Genomic DNA, 16,800 nt, shown 5'->3' with positions numbered 1-16,800 from the left:
TTATCCTCAGGGATCTTGCAGTCCAGGTTGTTGGCTTTGAAAAGGTCAATAAACAAAGCTACTTTTCTACCTGTCCAAAGCTGAGACTAATTGAGACAGATTGAAGAAATGAGACAAATGGAGATCAAACTCAACTTTATCACTTTAAAAATTATACAGGAGGAATTGGGATTGCTAATCATCCTTTTAACACAGGCAGAAATGGTAAAGCAGATGTTCTCCCATTGAAGCTATTTTCCTATAACAACATAGCATATATGAGCTATTCAGGAGGACCTCAAAACAAGAGAGACTGTAATGAGCTGTATATCCCTTATTATTTTTCTCAACATTTCTGATCTTGTCAGTTCTTTTTAAAACAGCAAGAAGTGAAGAAGTGAGAGGCATCTGAAATGTTAAGAATGGCACAAGCCAAGACCTGGACAGATGATGTCAATTTTTGACGCAGTGAACTAGCCAATAGAATAGATGGTTTCCAGGGACAAGAAAGAAGATTGAATATGTAGTTGGATTTCAGATTCTAAAAGGCATTTGATGACAAGTGAGCAAAGTTGAACCAACCCTGACACTATCTAGACCATGACCATATTGAATATTTGTGACGAGTAGTTCTGTTTTGCACCTGGAGATACATTCTGTGGTTTGGAGATAAAGCTCAATTTAATTGGTCTCTAAGGGTCATTAGAATTTAACCTCCTTTATTAGAGATTTTGTTCAAGCTGAAATTTGCCAGTTAGCCAAAGAGACCACAATTTTTCTGGGTTCCAAGTGTCCTTGAGCAACACAGCTGGGAAAAAGAGTAATTTTTCACATTTAGTTCAGTTCATTTCACAGAGCAAAGTTTGTGTGGCAACAGAGGACTGGTGGATGAGACCTTCTATCTACCATATAGACTGTGACCTAACTTCTCTCGGAGGTGCAGTTCTCCTCTGCTGTGAGTTTGGAAGAGAGGAGATAGGCTCCTGCTTGAGGAATTTAGAGAAGCTTACAGATGAGTTGGCTTAGATGACGAACTGCTGGAGAGGGGAAGAAAGGAAGCAGAGTCAGATGAGTAGAGCCTACGTTCATGGGATGCTGGGTGGCTTTATGAATTTCTGGGTTGAAGACAGTGAAGATGCTGATGAGGGGCTTGATACAGAGTTGAGCGCTTACTCTGTGGGTTATCATGTCTCTTTATTCTCTCACATTTACATATTTGGCAAATAGTATTTGCATAGGTGACACAGTCCCCTGCGCCAGGTCAGTTTGTCACACCATAATATAACAGGAAGTAATAGCATTTCCTCTGTTTGAAGGGTCAGGGATGTCTGCAACAGTCAGGTGCCAGGTGGTTTGGGTTGGCCTTGACCTCCTGAAGCTACCTGTATGTCACTCCATCTTCCACACAGATGTCTCCAGTCTATTCTAAACAGTGGGGAGGAGACAAGGAAAGAAAGAACTCATTGGGGAATTCATCTCACTACAGAGAGTCCTTGGAGAATGAAGGAAATCACGTCCAGTGAACTCCCCCAAATCTGACGAGGTTGAGACAGTTTGTCTACTCTCATGGAGTAGTTTCTGGCTGTAAGAGAGATTCTCTTCCTTGTTCATTCTCTAATCCCTACTTCAAAGTATAATGCTGTCATGGTTGTAATAACATAATTAAGGGAAAAAACTCTTGAAGACCAAATAATAATTGATCTCTCCTTTAAGGTGCCAGAAGCTTAGTTACTTTTCTCATTGCTGAAACAAAATACCTGACTACAAAGGTTAAAGGAGGAAAGGTATATTTAGCTCAGTTCGTAGAGGTTTCTGTCCATGTCTGGCTGACTCCAAGGCAGGGTGGTGTGGCGGAGGCCTTCACAGAGGAGAAACAGTTTGTGGAGGGCAGAAGGCAACAACGCAGCAGGTAGCAAGTGACAAGTGATTCCAACAGCTCTTTTTGTCCTTTGTATTCTGTCCAGTCTACAGGCAATTAGGGCAGGTAGCACTCTCACCCAGAATGGGCTTTCTCATTATCCACTCCCAGAACTGTGCCAGATCAGTTAGTGGATAATTTAATAATTATACACCCTTGGTCCCAGCATCACACATGCTAGACTCAGCCGCCTCTGAAAAGCCCCACCCATGAGTGCATGAGGCTTGCGGGGGACATCTAGACACAAATCCTAACAGAAGCCCACTCCTTCAGAACAGGGCTGCTGTTGACAGTAAAAGCAGTCCATTGTGTGTGCTTACCCATATTCCTACCACGCTTTCTTCACACAGAACTCTTTTTCCCCACATCCAATAAACTGCGTTGCTCTTTAGTTACTCTCCACTAATGAATTGAGGGACAGATATTCTTCTCAACAGTAGTTATGCTATGAAAACATGCTCTGAGCTGCTGGTCTGATGAATTTGCCTGTATGCTTTCCTAGATATTAAGTATTCGCTTTATAACTCCTCATAATAACAGCGGCTTAGCAACAGTGTCTTCTACCCTGCACTGTGAAATACAGTGAGTATGTAACATACTCATAAAAGCTTTAAAATTTTTACTACCTGTAATCAAAAATGTAAAAAATAAAAATAATGAAATGTGATAATATATATTACTCAAATGAAGTATCTAAAATATTGTAATACATGCTCAATGTGAAAAATTATTAATGAGAAATTCTTTTTCTTTTTCACACTAAAATCTACAAAATCCTGAGTATATTTTACATTTTCCATGCATCTCAATCATATGCTAAATTTTCACTGCTTGGTTGGTAGTTATATTTTGTAAAATTTGCAGTACCAAAAGGAGATTCACAAACCCAAGGTATTCCAGCTGTACTTAAAATTTTGTCAGGAAACAAATTGAGTATTCATTCTTAAATTTAAATTTATACTAGTTAAAATGAAATAAGATGAAAGATCAATCTCATGGTTTCACTAGTCACTTTTTCACATAGGAATGTGTGGCCAGTGGCTACCATATTGGATTGCAAAGACTTAAATTGCTTATATATTTTTTCCTCATTTGTCTTTCACAGTATCTTTTAGTATAGATATTGTCTACTATTTTGCATATAAAATTACAGGCCATACCTGCCTGAACATGCCCCATTGCATCTGAAATTATAGGGATGTGGACACTAGAATGGCTTGGCTCATATCACACAGCTAGTAATTGTCAGCACTACATTTGAAGGAATCCATGTCTGCTTGGCTAAAAATTCAGGCTTTTCATGCTATGCTTTTTTCTCATTTTAAAATAATATATTTTCATTATCGCATTAATTTTACTGTTTCATGTACATGTACCAAATTCTTATAAGAAATGAAATAACTATGTACTGCAAACATGTACTGATAAAAATTAAAATTAAAGAAGAAAAATATTAAAAAATATGGGTTTCAATGTGATATTTTCATACCTGCATACAATTAGATATTATCCATCCTATAACTTTCCTTTACACCCTTCTCCCCTTCCCTCTTATTCCTTTCCTCCTTTTCCCCTTTCTTCTTTTTATTTTATGAAAACATAAAACAAATATTCCTAACCAAATAATGAGAGAAACAATAGTTATTATACTGGGTATCTTTATATTTAAAGTAGTTACTGGTGATAAGACATATATCCAAAAAAATCCTTACAAAGAAAAACAAACAGATAACACAACCTTTCTTTTTATCAAGCTAAGATAAATTATTAGTATAAATGAAACAAACTAGCATATATATTGAAATATTTTTAAAGCAGCAGAATATGTAATTTTGGGAAGTATTTAAGCTTCTCCCTACTTTCTATTTATCCTACACATATATGTGTGTGTGTGTGTGTGTGTGTGTGTGTGTATGTATATATATACTTTCTCATTTAAGACAAATCATATGATATTTGAGCTTGTGTGTCTGATTTACTTAACATTATATTCTCAAGTTGCATCTATTCACCTATGAATACCTCAAGTATATCTTTCTTTATGGCAGCATAGTACTCCTTTGTGGATAAGTACCAATTTTTGCTTATCAATTTATCTGTTGGTAGACATAGACTCCCTTGTCATTTCTTGTCATCTTTTTTAGATCCCACATATTAGGGAAAATGAGACACTTGTCTTTCTGAATCTGGCTTATTTTGCATAATGCAACAATTACCTGTTTGATCCATTTTCTTTTTTAAACTTTCAAAAAATATGTTTTTATTAGTACATGATTGCAGTACATAATGTTTCCATTCCTTTTGTGGAGTTAGTGCATGTACATAACCCAGCCTAATTTCTTTTTTCATTCCCTTCCCCTGCGCTCCATCTCTTCATCCTTTTCCATTTGAGAAAGATCTCTCTACTTCCTAATATCTATCTATTATGTGGCTCTTTATATTTGGAGTTTCTCATATGAGAGATACCGTATGACATTTAAACTTATGCAGCTTATTTCAGTTAGCATTATGGTCTCTAGCTACATCCATTTTCCTACAGATGACTCAAGCTTATCTTTCTTTATGGCAGAGTAGTACTCCGCTGTGTGTAAATACCACATTTTCTTTATCATTTTATCTATTTGTGGACAGATAGGCTGTTTCCAACTTTTACTACTATGAATTGTGCTGCTACAAATGTGAGAATGCTTATATTCTTGCAAATGATGTGATTCCATTCTTCTTAATGGCTAAATAATACTCCATTTTATATATGTACCATATTTTCTTTATCCATTCATGTGTTAATGGGCAGCTGGGCTGATTCCACATCTTGGCTGTACTGAGTTGTGCCACAATAAAGATGGCTGTGCAGGTCTTTGAGTAACTCAGCCTGATACCAAGGAATGGTGTAGTTGAGTCACTTGGCTGTTCTATTTTTAGTTTTTGGAGAAACTTCCATAATGGTTTCTATCATGACTCTACTAATTCACATTCCCACCAGAGGTTTAGTAGTAGAGTTCCTTCTCTCCTGAATCCTTGCCAACATGGATTGATTGTTGTATTCTTGATGATAGCCATTCTGATTGGGATGAGATGGAATCTCAGTGTAATTTTGATTTGTGTTTCCCTAATGGCTGAAGTTACTGAACCTTTTTTCATATACTTGCTGGCCATTTGTACTGCTTTGTGTTTAGTTCATTTGCCTCTTTATTAACTGGGCTGTTTAATTTGTTGATGTTAAGGATATTTTAAGTTCATTATATATTCTAGATATTAATCCTCTGTCACACGAGTAGGTGGTGAAGATTTTCTCCCATTCTGTAGGATGTCTCTTCACCTAGATGGTTACTTCCCATGCTATGCAGAAACATTTAGTTTGATGTATTCCCACTTGTTAATTCTTGATATTATTTCCTGTGATGTTAGAGTTCTATTTAGGAAGTCTTTGCTTATGCCTGTGTTATCTTTTAGCAATTACAAAGTTTCAGGTGTTACAGCTAGCTTTTGATCGTTTTTAATTGATTTGTTACAGGGTAAGAGGGATCCAGTTGCAGTCTTCCGCATAGATATATCCAGTTTTCTCAGCGCTGTTAGTTAAAAAGCCTGTGTTTTCACCCACGTATACAATTGACCCCTTTGTCAAGAGCCAGTGGGAAGTACTTGTGTAACATTTGTTTCTGTGCCCTCTGTTCTCTTCGGTTGCTCTGTGTGTCTACTTTTGTGCAAGCACCACACTGATTTTGTTACTATCATGTATTAGTCAGGATTTTCTAAAGGCACAGAATCAACAGAAAAATGTTTGTATAATTGTGCCTAGGGATTTATTAGGCAGAGTCCGCATGGCATTCTGCATGATCAAAGCAGAAGGATCTGCAGTGGCCACCGGTGTGCTGAAAAGCCAGATGACCCAGCCACTGTTAGGTTAAGAGTAGAAAGAAAAATGGTGGAAGGAGCAGAAAAATAAAAGGAGGAAGAAAATACAATACACAAGGAAAAATGGACAATAAGAGGAAAGACAAAAATAAGATAAAATTCAATTAAAGAATGAAAAAGAAAATAAAATTAAGTAATTGTAATAGGAAAAAAAACAACAAAGGAGAAATAGGAAAAGAAAGAAAAAGATAAAAGGATAAAATGCAAAATAGAATAAACAAAAAAGGAAAAAAAACCTTAAAAAATAAAGAAAAAGAAAAATGAGTCAGAAAACAAAAATCCTCCCTGTGGAAGTGTTTGGCCGAGTAAAGTTTCTCTCTTCAGGGCTTCTAGTATTTGAAATCAGCCAGACGTGAGGAGGGATAGGTCACACCCGTGCTCTGTGTTTTCCCCGCCACTTAAAAGGCTGTTGCTGGATGAATGCCGAGCCCTGACCTGCCCTTTTTCCTGAACTGGGGATCTGGGCAGCGCTACGTCCTCTGCCTGGGGCTGTGTTCCCTCCAGAGGCTTTTGGGTTTGTGTGTCCTTGTGCACCCAAGCCACTGCTATCCTCGCCTGGCTTTAAGGCTCGTGGGCTGGTTAGATGCCCTGCCTGCTCCAGAGGGCCCCTGACTATGTACCCCAAAGGTGTAGAGATTGACCGAGCAGAGCCATGTCCCAGACACACTGGCAGACGGAGCAAACAAACAGGCTGGTGATTTCTTTGCTGGAAGGGAGCAGCGTAGGGCAATTAGTGAGGCTCAGTCCCAGGACATCAGACCCAGAGCCCTCAGGAAACCACATGTGGCAGGCCTGGCTCCTCACCACTGCGTGCAGCGCCACCGGCCACTGTGCCCACCATGCCCACCGCAGCTCCCTGCTGCTGCGGAAGCTTCTCTTGAGACCCCTGCCCCTAGCACTCCCTTTGTCCGCCCCTGTCAGTTGTGGCTACATTGACCTGAATTGCTTCTGCAGATCATCCCGAGGACCTTGCCCAGTGGTTGTTCTGTGGCCTCTGATTCCTGCAGCAGCCCAGTCCCAGACAATAACTCCCTTCCAAGATGGCTCCTGGCTAGACCTCTGTGAGCTGTGGTGAACACTGTTGTGGAGTTCTACAAAGCTGGCCTCCCATGTGGGAGTGCAGCCCCGCGCTGGACTGACATCATGCAGCGTCCTGGGCTTGTCCTGGGGCAGGGCTGCCAGGCCAGTACTTACCACTGAGCCTGCCTTGTGTTTGCAGTCACGTCCCCTCCCACACCCACAGACGGGCACTGAGGACTTTTTCGTTCTTTATCCCTGGATCTTCCACTTGATTGCCGAGTCACATTCCATTATACAGGTGTGCTGCAGTTTTTTGTTCATCACTCGAAGAACTGGTTGTTTCCACTTTTGTGTAATCATGAATACCACTTCTGTAAACATTCACAGGAACCTGAGGTTTGATTTTTCATGGGTAAATACCCAGATCAAATATGAGGATATATTTATAAGAAGCCCTCTGTTTCTAAATCAGCGGTGCTGTTTTACATCCCCACAAGCCAAATATGAGAGTTATGTTGCTTCACATCCTCATCAACGCTTCTTATTAGCATGGTGTTTTTATTGTGAGTGTGTGTGTTGTGTGCCTGTCTAGCCCGCCTGATAAAGATGCAGTAGCATTTCACTGTGGGTTTAGTTTGCATTTTTCTAGTGACTAATTATGCTGATGCCACTCTACTTAGTGGGGAAAATGCCCCTTTCCAAGCAGGCTCAGTGCTCTGGTCTCTACCTGGCTTGCTGTAGTTTTCCATCCTCTCCGTTGCCTAGTAGCTGCCTTCCGCCCTCTGCTTTACTATGACTTTCAGTGACCCTTCTTGGCCAGGTGGACAGCTGCTGATCAACCCCACAGGGACTTGCCCCAGAACTGACCTTCACAGGCCCCAACTCTGGGGGTGGCCTGGGGCAGAGCATGGTAATTGCTTTTCTCAGCAGAGCCGCGGCTTCTTTATCCTAAGGTCCCAGGGACAGGAACAGCAGATGACAATGCCACCTGGACACAGCTCTGTGCCAAGGGGCCCCGCTGCCATTTTCCCTCTGCACCTCAAACCCGACCCCAGAGGGAAGGAGGCCTCGCAGGTTTAGCACCTTGCACTCTGCTTTACATGTACCACCCCAAGCTAGTACCCCTCTTCATGGGCTACTGGAACCATCTCCTCAGCCTCACTTCTAATTTCAGACAGTGGAAGAAAAACTGCTTAGAGTTATTAGATACTAAGTACCTCTGTGGATAAAGACAAGTAAAAACATGCACCTCTTCTCCAATTCCTTCACTTTGCATGCTATGAGGCCAAGCTGCACTCCAGGACACCTTTGTCCCACAGCTGTATGTGTGCACACATGTGTCACATACATGCACACCGTATACATATTACCTTGCAACATACATGTATTTCTGACTTGGTTGGCGGTCAAAAAGTGAAAGCTGTCAGCCTGGAATACACAAAGAGCCAAATGCCCTTTAAACTTAGGGTCCAGGGCTGGGGATATAGCTCAGCAGTTAGGTGGCCTGCCTCGCAAGCGCAAGGACCCGAGTTTGATCCCCGGTACCAAAAAAAAAAACCAATAAACTTAGGGTCCATTTATGTGGAACATGGAGCCAAGAAGCAATTCAGTCATAAACTAAGAGTTCAAACTGTGCACATGCAAATAGAAAGTGTCTTGGTCCTCTCGGACAGGAGGGACATCACTGGGCCATTATGTATAATCGCAAGGAAATGCCTTTGCAACTGCATGGGACTCCAAGAACATCCCTCTTGTTTGTATCTTTCCAGCCCCCGTCCTCCTGATTTTACCTGGAGAATTTTCCCACAGGGCACAGAGAATGCCCATTTGATTGATGGAGCGCTCAGTGAGAAAATGTGATAATGACCATCCCATTTCTCCATTTCTATACGTGCTTATCAGAAACCACACACTTCTGCCCTTATGAGCCCAGCACAGAAGCAGGGATGGGGAGTCAGGGACCTTGTGGGGACAGTGAGCAGGTCACAGGCCCAGGAGCCTCAGTATAACTTGTACATTTTTTTCTGGAGAGTGCACAGCGAGGCCTTAGGTGAATGTTGGTGTATGTAGGGAGCTGATTTAGGAGTGAGGTTCCTTGTGGTCACCAAAGAGAACAAAAAAGGCTTCTGTCTGGCTGAAGATTCTGGAGGAACTCAGATTTTGTTGCTTTTAAGGAATGTGTGGCAGCCTATTTTAACCTAACCTCTGCACCATGGCAGCTGATGGTTAAAGACGGCGACTCTCTGGGGACCTCAGAGCTCCTAGGTGTAGATGCTGAGATACTGGCTGTCCTGAAATGGTGCTGATAGTAAGCTGTGAGTGCAGGGAAGGTAACAATGGTGACAGCATAACTGGGACAACACTGCCCCTTCCCTGGGAACCTGCTCCTACCCCTCTCATCCAGGTAGGAATCTAATCAGTTTCTTTGTTGGCTGTCTGTCAAATTTCCCTGCAGTATCCTTCCCTGATAATTCTGTTCTCCTCCTGATACTGTCCATTTGCTGGAGATTTTTGTTTCCTAACTGGGAAGACATCGTCCTTCAAGGCCAGTCAGGTTACTACTGCAGAAACAAGCAACCAACCAAAGTTTGCCATGTGGAATAAACAGCAGCAATGACAGCCCTGCCTTCTGTGGAATTCTTTACCTTTTCTCCCACTGCTACTCTTTCAGAACATCAAAGAACCCCAGTAAACCATGAACATGGAAGAATGGGAAATAAATAGAAATCAAACTTTGACATATTACAGAATCATTGAGCAATCTGCCATTCAGCCTTCTGTTTTTAATGTATGTCAATTGCCTTTTGCCTTTGGAACCTGGTTGGATTTCCACGGAGGCTCACAAGTATCTTTCTGTGGTCCAGAACCATTGTCACTCTAAGTTTCTGTTCTCCTTTCCCAGCATGTGCAATAGAAGGAATAAAAACTTGAGTGGAATTTGTACTTAGCCTAGAACCCTTCTGTGGAACAAATCTTGAATCCTCCAGCTACTTGTTCTGTAGCAGTGCTCTTTTGCTTTCACGATATCACAGCCAGGCAAACGCCAGTACATCAGGAACTCTGGCAAGAGCACTCTGCATTATCTCATGGAGCCTTTGCCAATGGACTGGGTAAAAGACAAAAGAAAGGGCTTCTTCCACCAGTTTTAAAATGGTCATTGGCTGAGACCCAGAGCTTGTGAATTGTCCCACATCACACAGTGAGACACTGTGATGGGCACAGGTAGGGAGCGGGCTGCAAGCTGGATCATCTGCCCCAAACTCTATCCTACCACCAAGTTAGGGAACTTGTGTTTCTGTCACGAAGGCTCATCCCTTGATGCCAAGAAGACCTGTCTGCAAGCTCTCTTGAGCTGGAGCACATGTTCTCAAGAAGAGATATGCAGCTGCTTTACTTGTTATCAGAAGGGAATGTTGTTCAAGACAAGGTCCTGAGGAACAAAGTACAGAGACATAAAGTAGGGGAAAGCAGTGGGTAAGGGGGGATGAGGTGGTGTGGGGTACAGAAATGAAAGCGAAATTCTTTCAGTGACCACAGGGCATATGGCATTTCTCACCATGATCTGTTTTTCTGTTGTGTCCCAAATAACATGTAGAACATTCTGGGGCCCTTTCGGGGCATCTCCAAGACCACAGCCATTTCAGCCCAACCTGGTTCTCCATCTCTCACCTTTTTTCCTAGGTAGCAGGTATCAAGGGGATATTCCTGGCAAACAAGAAGGTGGATGACCAGGTGAAGACATACATCACTTACAACAAAGGCAGGGACTGGCGCCTGCTGCAAGCTCCGAATGTGGACCTGAGAGGAAGCCCAGTGCACTGCCTGCTGGTCAGTCACCAGTCTCCTGGGAGGTTTGCAGGGCAGGTTGGCTTCCTGGGGGTGAGATGCCAAGGGCTTTCTCCAAGAGAAGCTGAGAATTTTGTCTAACTCCCAGGGCATCGGTCTGCAGCTCAGACTGCCATGTCAATTGTGTGGAAGGCTTGGTTAAACTGCACAGGCTTTTACCATGTACTTCAGCTCACAGTAAAATAAAGAAGTGTATAAAAGAAGGAACCTATACTTAACAGTCCCAGGCAGGGCTCAAAGAGATGCTAGCATGACAGTTTGAGGAGTGTGTGATGGATGTCAAGGTAAACAAACTTGGTCTTGGAAGCCCAGGAAGCTCAAGCTGGCATGTTTCCGTGGGAGAGTCAATTAATCCATCAGCTTTCTCACATTGTTCTTGCTCTACAGAGTATTGGGGTAGGAACCTCAGAGCATGGGTGTGTAGGTAGGGGAAACATTTAATAGTATCACTGATAACCTTCAGGGTCCTCTTCATGAGGGTCTGTACCAGAAACCATTCTAAAACACCAGAAGTGATTATATCCCTCCAGAGCAAAATGTGACCTTTTGCCATATATCCAAAAATGTTTACCAAACCCATGTCTGTGGTGTTCTAGACACTATTAAATGATAGGGTATAGTGAAGACTAGGACCAACAGCGCCCTTACTCTTTTTGTAGTTTTTCACTAAGCTCATGGTTTTGTTTTGTTTGCTTGGTTTTTTGTGTGTTTCCTTCACTTTGTTTTGGGTACTAAGAAGATCCAAGACAGATGGCTGCCTACCCCTAAAAACATGTCAAAGCATACTTTTGCTCAAATCTTAGCCATGGTTTAATCTTATTTTCTTAACCCAATTTTCTCTTTGCACATTTATATCTTCTCATTTTAATTTTTTGTATAGGATGTATCTCTGTAAATCCCCAAACCCTTTAAAAATGCCCCTATGGGATGCAGAAATAAATAGGGAACATAAACTTAGGTGTTTCAAATAATTGCTTTATATAAAATTCAAGTCAATTTATAAACAGGAGCAAGACACATAAAATAGAAGCAGACATAATCCAGTTGAAAGCAGAAGACTGGAACTGTTTCACTTAGCTTCCCCTCTCACTCCTGGTGGCCCCTTAGAACTCTAAGAAGCAGGGTTTAATGATGGGGATCTGATTTGGGAGGTCATTGTTATCATCTAGGAAGAGGCCAGGGAAGCTTTCTCCAGCCATGAACTGGGTTAGCTACGACCTGGGCCTTGATGGAGGTCGGTGGTAAGGCTGAGGCAGGAGAGCAAGTGACTGGATGAGGTGTGATTAAAAAAAACATTTATTACAGTAAAAGGCACATGGCCATTAATTCCCTGCTACATACTCCCCTTCACTTTAAACACACTTACCCTATCACAGCAGACACTTTCCGAAGTCATTCTAGGAGTTCTCTGGTGAGTGTGTATTTGCACTGTCATGGCTGCTGCAATGTCTTGAGTCAAAACATTTGCCATTTGTAGTCACTCTGGCTTTGGGGATGAGCCAGAAGTCATGTGACGCCAGATTTGCGAATAAGGTGGATGTGGACACACCATGATGATTTTACAAGCCTTCCTTCTGTGTTGGATAGCACTGGGCTACAGCATTTGGCATACTTTTGATCACACCCCATAAAGACACTTACGTGGGAGGACCTCCCGAACTGCTCCAAGATGCAGGAAGGATGGGATACGTGTGTTTGGCATGGGGGGCAGTATTTTGAGGGGGATTGATGGCAATGTATCTTGTACTATGATTTTAAAAAATTAAACATTCACCACATATTTTAATCACTGCCTGTATGTAGGAATAAGGGCAGGGAAGGACTGTGGCAGATAGGCAACTTCTAAAGAGAAATATTGGCTTCATCAGATGGAGAGAGCAGTCTATGGCTCTTTATTCAGTTCCTTGCTGTTTCTGGGAGCTGAAGGTCTGGAAGCTTCTTCTGGTGGCACTGTGGTAAGTGAAGGTCAGGAGTTTCCTAGAATGAAGTGATTTTTCTCTTCCTTTCAGCCCTTCTGCTCCTTACACCTGCACTTGCAGCTTTCTGAAAACCCATATTCTTCAGGAAGGATCTCCAGCAAAGAGTCAGCCCCGGGACTTGTGGTGGCCACAGGTACGGAAAACATTCCTGGGAGTCTTCTTCCCTGAGGGTGTCCAGAATAGTTTGTCTCTTACTTTTGGACCATGGGTTCATTTGATCATTCAGCGAAAGCTATGGGAGCTCTCCCCAGAAAATATGCAGGGTTTTGGGTCCTCTGAGTCCATCACAAGGATGTCAGATGCAAAACACTCTGGGCAACCATAATTTCCAGGGTAATGTGTCCTCACACTGCCCCAGCCTCAAAGACATAGGGTGACTCCCTGAGCTTCGCAAGAGGCCAGAGTCTCTGCCAAAGTAAACAGGTATGATTATTTGTAATAGAGACTTCTCACTTTAAGAAGCACAATGTATGAGGTCTCCCACTCTCCAAACAGAAGTTGGGGCAGTTTTCTCTTTGCACAGAAGACACTGTGCCAAAGCGTTTCACCCGGAGCTGTTTTTAATCAGGAGGTCTCTGGTGCATGTAAAAGTTTGTTTACGCATGATTAAGCCCTTGGCTGCAGGCCCAGGGGAAAGGGCAGAAAGACTTGAGGTTGCATTGTTGGAGTCCCTGTCCACTGAGCATCCATCAAAAATGAAGATAAAGCAACTCTGAGATGAAATGCGAGTCTCTTGGGGATTGTGCTCTGATTAGCATGCATTTGATTTGCATACACCTTTTCAGGAATACATTGCCAGCATAACACAAATCAGGCTTCTAATCTTAGCAGTTGGGGCTCTGGTGTGAGGCATCTTTTTTTTTTCCTAATGAAAGCAGATAAATCACAGTGACTTTTTGAGGAGGTGCATTCTGTTTTCTCTGGTCAACCCAAAGCTTTGGCCTCTGGATGTCCTGCTCTCCTTGCCATGGCTTCCTTCTCCAAGCTTCTGACTGAGGAAACTTTCCCAAAGCACTAGTGACCAGCCACTGTCACCAGACTGACAGCTAGTGTGGCCCACTGGCACCTCAGTTAGCTCTTCTCACATGAGTATGGATGAGTAATCCATCACGAGTAACACAGTTGGCCCTGGATTCCTGGACGGAGAGATGGGACACAGGCTCTTTGCTCTATTCCCGGCTCGGGGGGTGGTTGCTACACTCTGCTGTCGGTGTGACTTGGTCCTCCAGGGCTGCGGGAAACCCAGGGCTGGCATAGAAGCAGCAGTGGTAAAGAGTGATCAGCAGTGAAGGTTAATATGGTCTGAATGCTTGCTACATAGCCAGGCATTGTTCATTATGGTTTAACCACCCTGTACCTCAGCATTTTCATCTGCAAAGTGGGAATGATAGTACTAACATAATAAAATCCCGGGATTAAATGGGGTAATGGATTTCAAATGCTTAGAACGGCGCTCAGGACATGCAACCTGTCACCATTAATATCGCAGAAGTTAGCTCTGTTCTTCTCGTGTTAGAAGAATACAGTTTGTTCACCTCCTTCAGTAGAACGCATGCGTCACAGGCACATCGTGAAACCCAGGAACCCCGGCATTCTGCCTGAATTCTGCCTTCCAAGCTGTGCTTTGATGCACCCTGGGCTTGTGAATATTTTTTAGTTTTGGGCTTTGTTTTCCTCATCTGTAAAATGAGGATGTTTTCCACCTCGCCAAGATGCTGTAAGAATTAGAGATGGAAGTGAGCCTAGGAGACTGGACATAGCGCGGAGCTTAGAGAGCTGGGATTAGCAGCTGTTGTTGCTACCTACAAAGTACATCTGTCGCTAAATTAGTTTTGTTAAGTCTTTTATGCCATGTAGACATTACAGAGTTGCTTCTCAAGTTTTTCATCCACCTCTGTCAAAACTGACCGATTCCTTTTTCCCTCCCCCATGCAACTCCCGATGCTCCTTACCAGGACACGGGGAGGATGTAACACAGCTGATGAGATCCCGGGACCTCTTTGCGCTCACTTTTCCTGGCTTGTCTGGTCTCCTGGAGTTGATCCGCCATTAGCAAAGTGATTATGAAGTCATCAAGTGTGCCTTGGGTGTCCCACAGGCAGTTCTCCCTGGGGAGCTTTCCTGTACCCGTGCCCTGCTGCCCCCAGGACCTGTAGGCTCTCTGCCTCCCACGCTCCCTCTTCCCATCTTGCCTTGAGAAGTGTTCTCAAGGTGAATGTGTGCTCCGGGATTCCTTCCTAGGTCCTGTTGAGGACACCTCAGAAAGCAGCCTGAATTCTCATCTGGAGAGTCTGGAAATTGATTTTTAGCAAGTAGAGCCACTGGGGCTCTTGATTGCCCAAACCCTGGTTTCCAGCTGGTGGTGAAGCCCTCCCATCCTCAGAGTGCTTTACCCTGTGCAGAGCGCCCTGCTCTGATAGCGACCCTGTGAGGTAGCAAGGGCAAGCTGAAGCCTCTTTAATTCAGAGATGAGGGGTGATGGGGACAGTTGTCCTGCCCAAGCCCATGCCCCTCACACCAGCAGAGTGCCCTGCCTGTAAGTCAGGTTAGCCCCGCCCCACAGCCCTTCCCATGCCAGCAAGCAGTAGCTGACACATCCTGCCCCGCTTCCTGTGACCCCCAGGACCTTGCGCGCCCTCCCTTCATGGTCCTCTCCCCTGGGGCTGAATGTGCCCGAAGGTCCTTTCTCCGCCCTGCCCTTCACCCCCTGCACAAGCAGCTTCTTTTTCCAACACCAGTGGAAATGAGGATAGGCCTCCGCCATTGCCTTTCTCTTTTTCACAAGTGTGTTAGGAGCAGAGAAGTGTAGCGGTAGTGTTCAAAAGAGATGGGACAAAAGTAAGTTGTTTAAAACTGCCGCAAAGGACACCTCTGTTACCGACCAACTGGCTGTCCTGCTCCCTGCTCCCTGCTCCCTGCCTTCCTGCCGTTCATAGCTCTTTCCTCTCTCCTGCCAGACCTCACAAGCGGCTACAGGTGCACCTCTTCCTTGTAGTCTCACTTTACCAGTGAGGTTCCCGACTCACACCTTCCTTCTCTGCACCATGCAAGCTGTTCCTACCAGATTGGCCCAGGGCCACTCAGGGACTGAGCCTGTTCAAAGATCACACCCATCCTGGGTCCATCTTTTCCGTTGTTTCTTCTGTTCCTTCATCTGGGAACCGATTCTGGTCTCAAGATCTGGATCAGTAGAGTAGCTTTCAGGGTGCCATTCGGTTGACAAAAAAGATTTCCAAACACAGGCACCCCAAGCCTTCTAGGCCAGCCTGTCAGTCTTTGAAAGAGAGCCTGGAAGTAACAGCAGAAGTGACTTGGGGCAGCATAGCCCCTAGGGAGCCCCGCCAGCAGCAACTCTAGGGTGCCCCCGCTTTGCCACACCACCTGCCCTCACAGCTCCTGGTTGGCACTGCAGGGGTCATCGCACCCTGTCGTGCAGAAACTGCACAAGGCTTCCAGTGCACCTGCACACAGTGCTCCCACGGCCACCTCCCCCAAACCGAGTTGACATTCTCTGCTCCATCCTCTTTACCTCTGTCTTATAAAACCGGTAGCTGGGGGGTTGAATTCCAAATTCCAGGCAGAGCTCCGAAGAGCCGCTCTGCAGGCCTCTTCATGCTCCTCCCCTACCTGCTGCCTGAGCCCAGAGCCCTGGCGTTATTTTTGGAAGCCTGAGTGTCAAAACAAGTTGGCTAGCAGTGTGCGCCCCGGTGCTGATGGGAGCTTGACAAGCTGTAGCCTGGCTTTAATTTCTCATTTTCAAGCAGTAAATGTCAGGCACTCAATTAACATTTCCATTATTGCGTTTTTATTGTGCTCTTATTTAGGCTACAGATGTGTGGGAGCTAACATTCCCTTCCTGTTATTTTTTTAAAAAGAAAAAACAGCAAGCACTTCGTTAAAGTCTTGCCCATTTAGGGTGCCTTCCTGGTTGTTAATATGTGCCTTGGGGCGCATCGACGTGGGAACATCATTCAGTCGGGTTTCTCCTCATGCGTTCATCCAGTTTCATGTTAAGCATTATCTACTCGGTTTGGAGCATCGTTCTAGGCTCCGAGACTGGCGCTGTCCACTGAGGACACTAGGACGGGATCCCCAGAGTTGAAAATCTTGACAGATTTTTATTGAGTGAACACGATTTTAAGG

At 44.0% G+C, this 16,800-nt stretch overlaps 1 protein-coding gene across 1 annotated transcript in view; it reads left to right on the top strand.

Moving 5' to 3' along the window:
- The window catches only part of Sorcs3 (sortilin related VPS10 domain containing receptor 3), a gene marked incomplete at its 5' end in the record, with an annotated part of 534,900 nt that overhangs the window by 436,889 nt on the left and 81,211 nt on the right, over positions 1-16,800 (top strand). Inside the window, 2 exons of the mRNA XM_033761244.1 lie at positions 10,514-10,660; positions 12,688-12,790. Of these exons, the coding sequence (XP_033617135.1) occupies positions 10,514-10,660; positions 12,688-12,790 (250 nt within the window). The remainder of the gene's footprint in view (positions 1-10,513; positions 10,661-12,687; positions 12,791-16,800) is intronic.

Source organism: Fukomys damarensis, unplaced genomic scaffold (genome assembly GCF_012274545.1).
Source record: "Fukomys damarensis isolate Sample0158 unplaced genomic scaffold, DMR_v1.0_HiC HiC_scaffold_8, whole genome shotgun sequence".
In the NCBI taxonomy this organism is placed as follows: Eukaryota; Metazoa; Chordata; class Mammalia; order Rodentia; family Bathyergidae; genus Fukomys; species Fukomys damarensis.
This window is presented reverse-complemented; position numbering and strand designations above follow the sequence as displayed.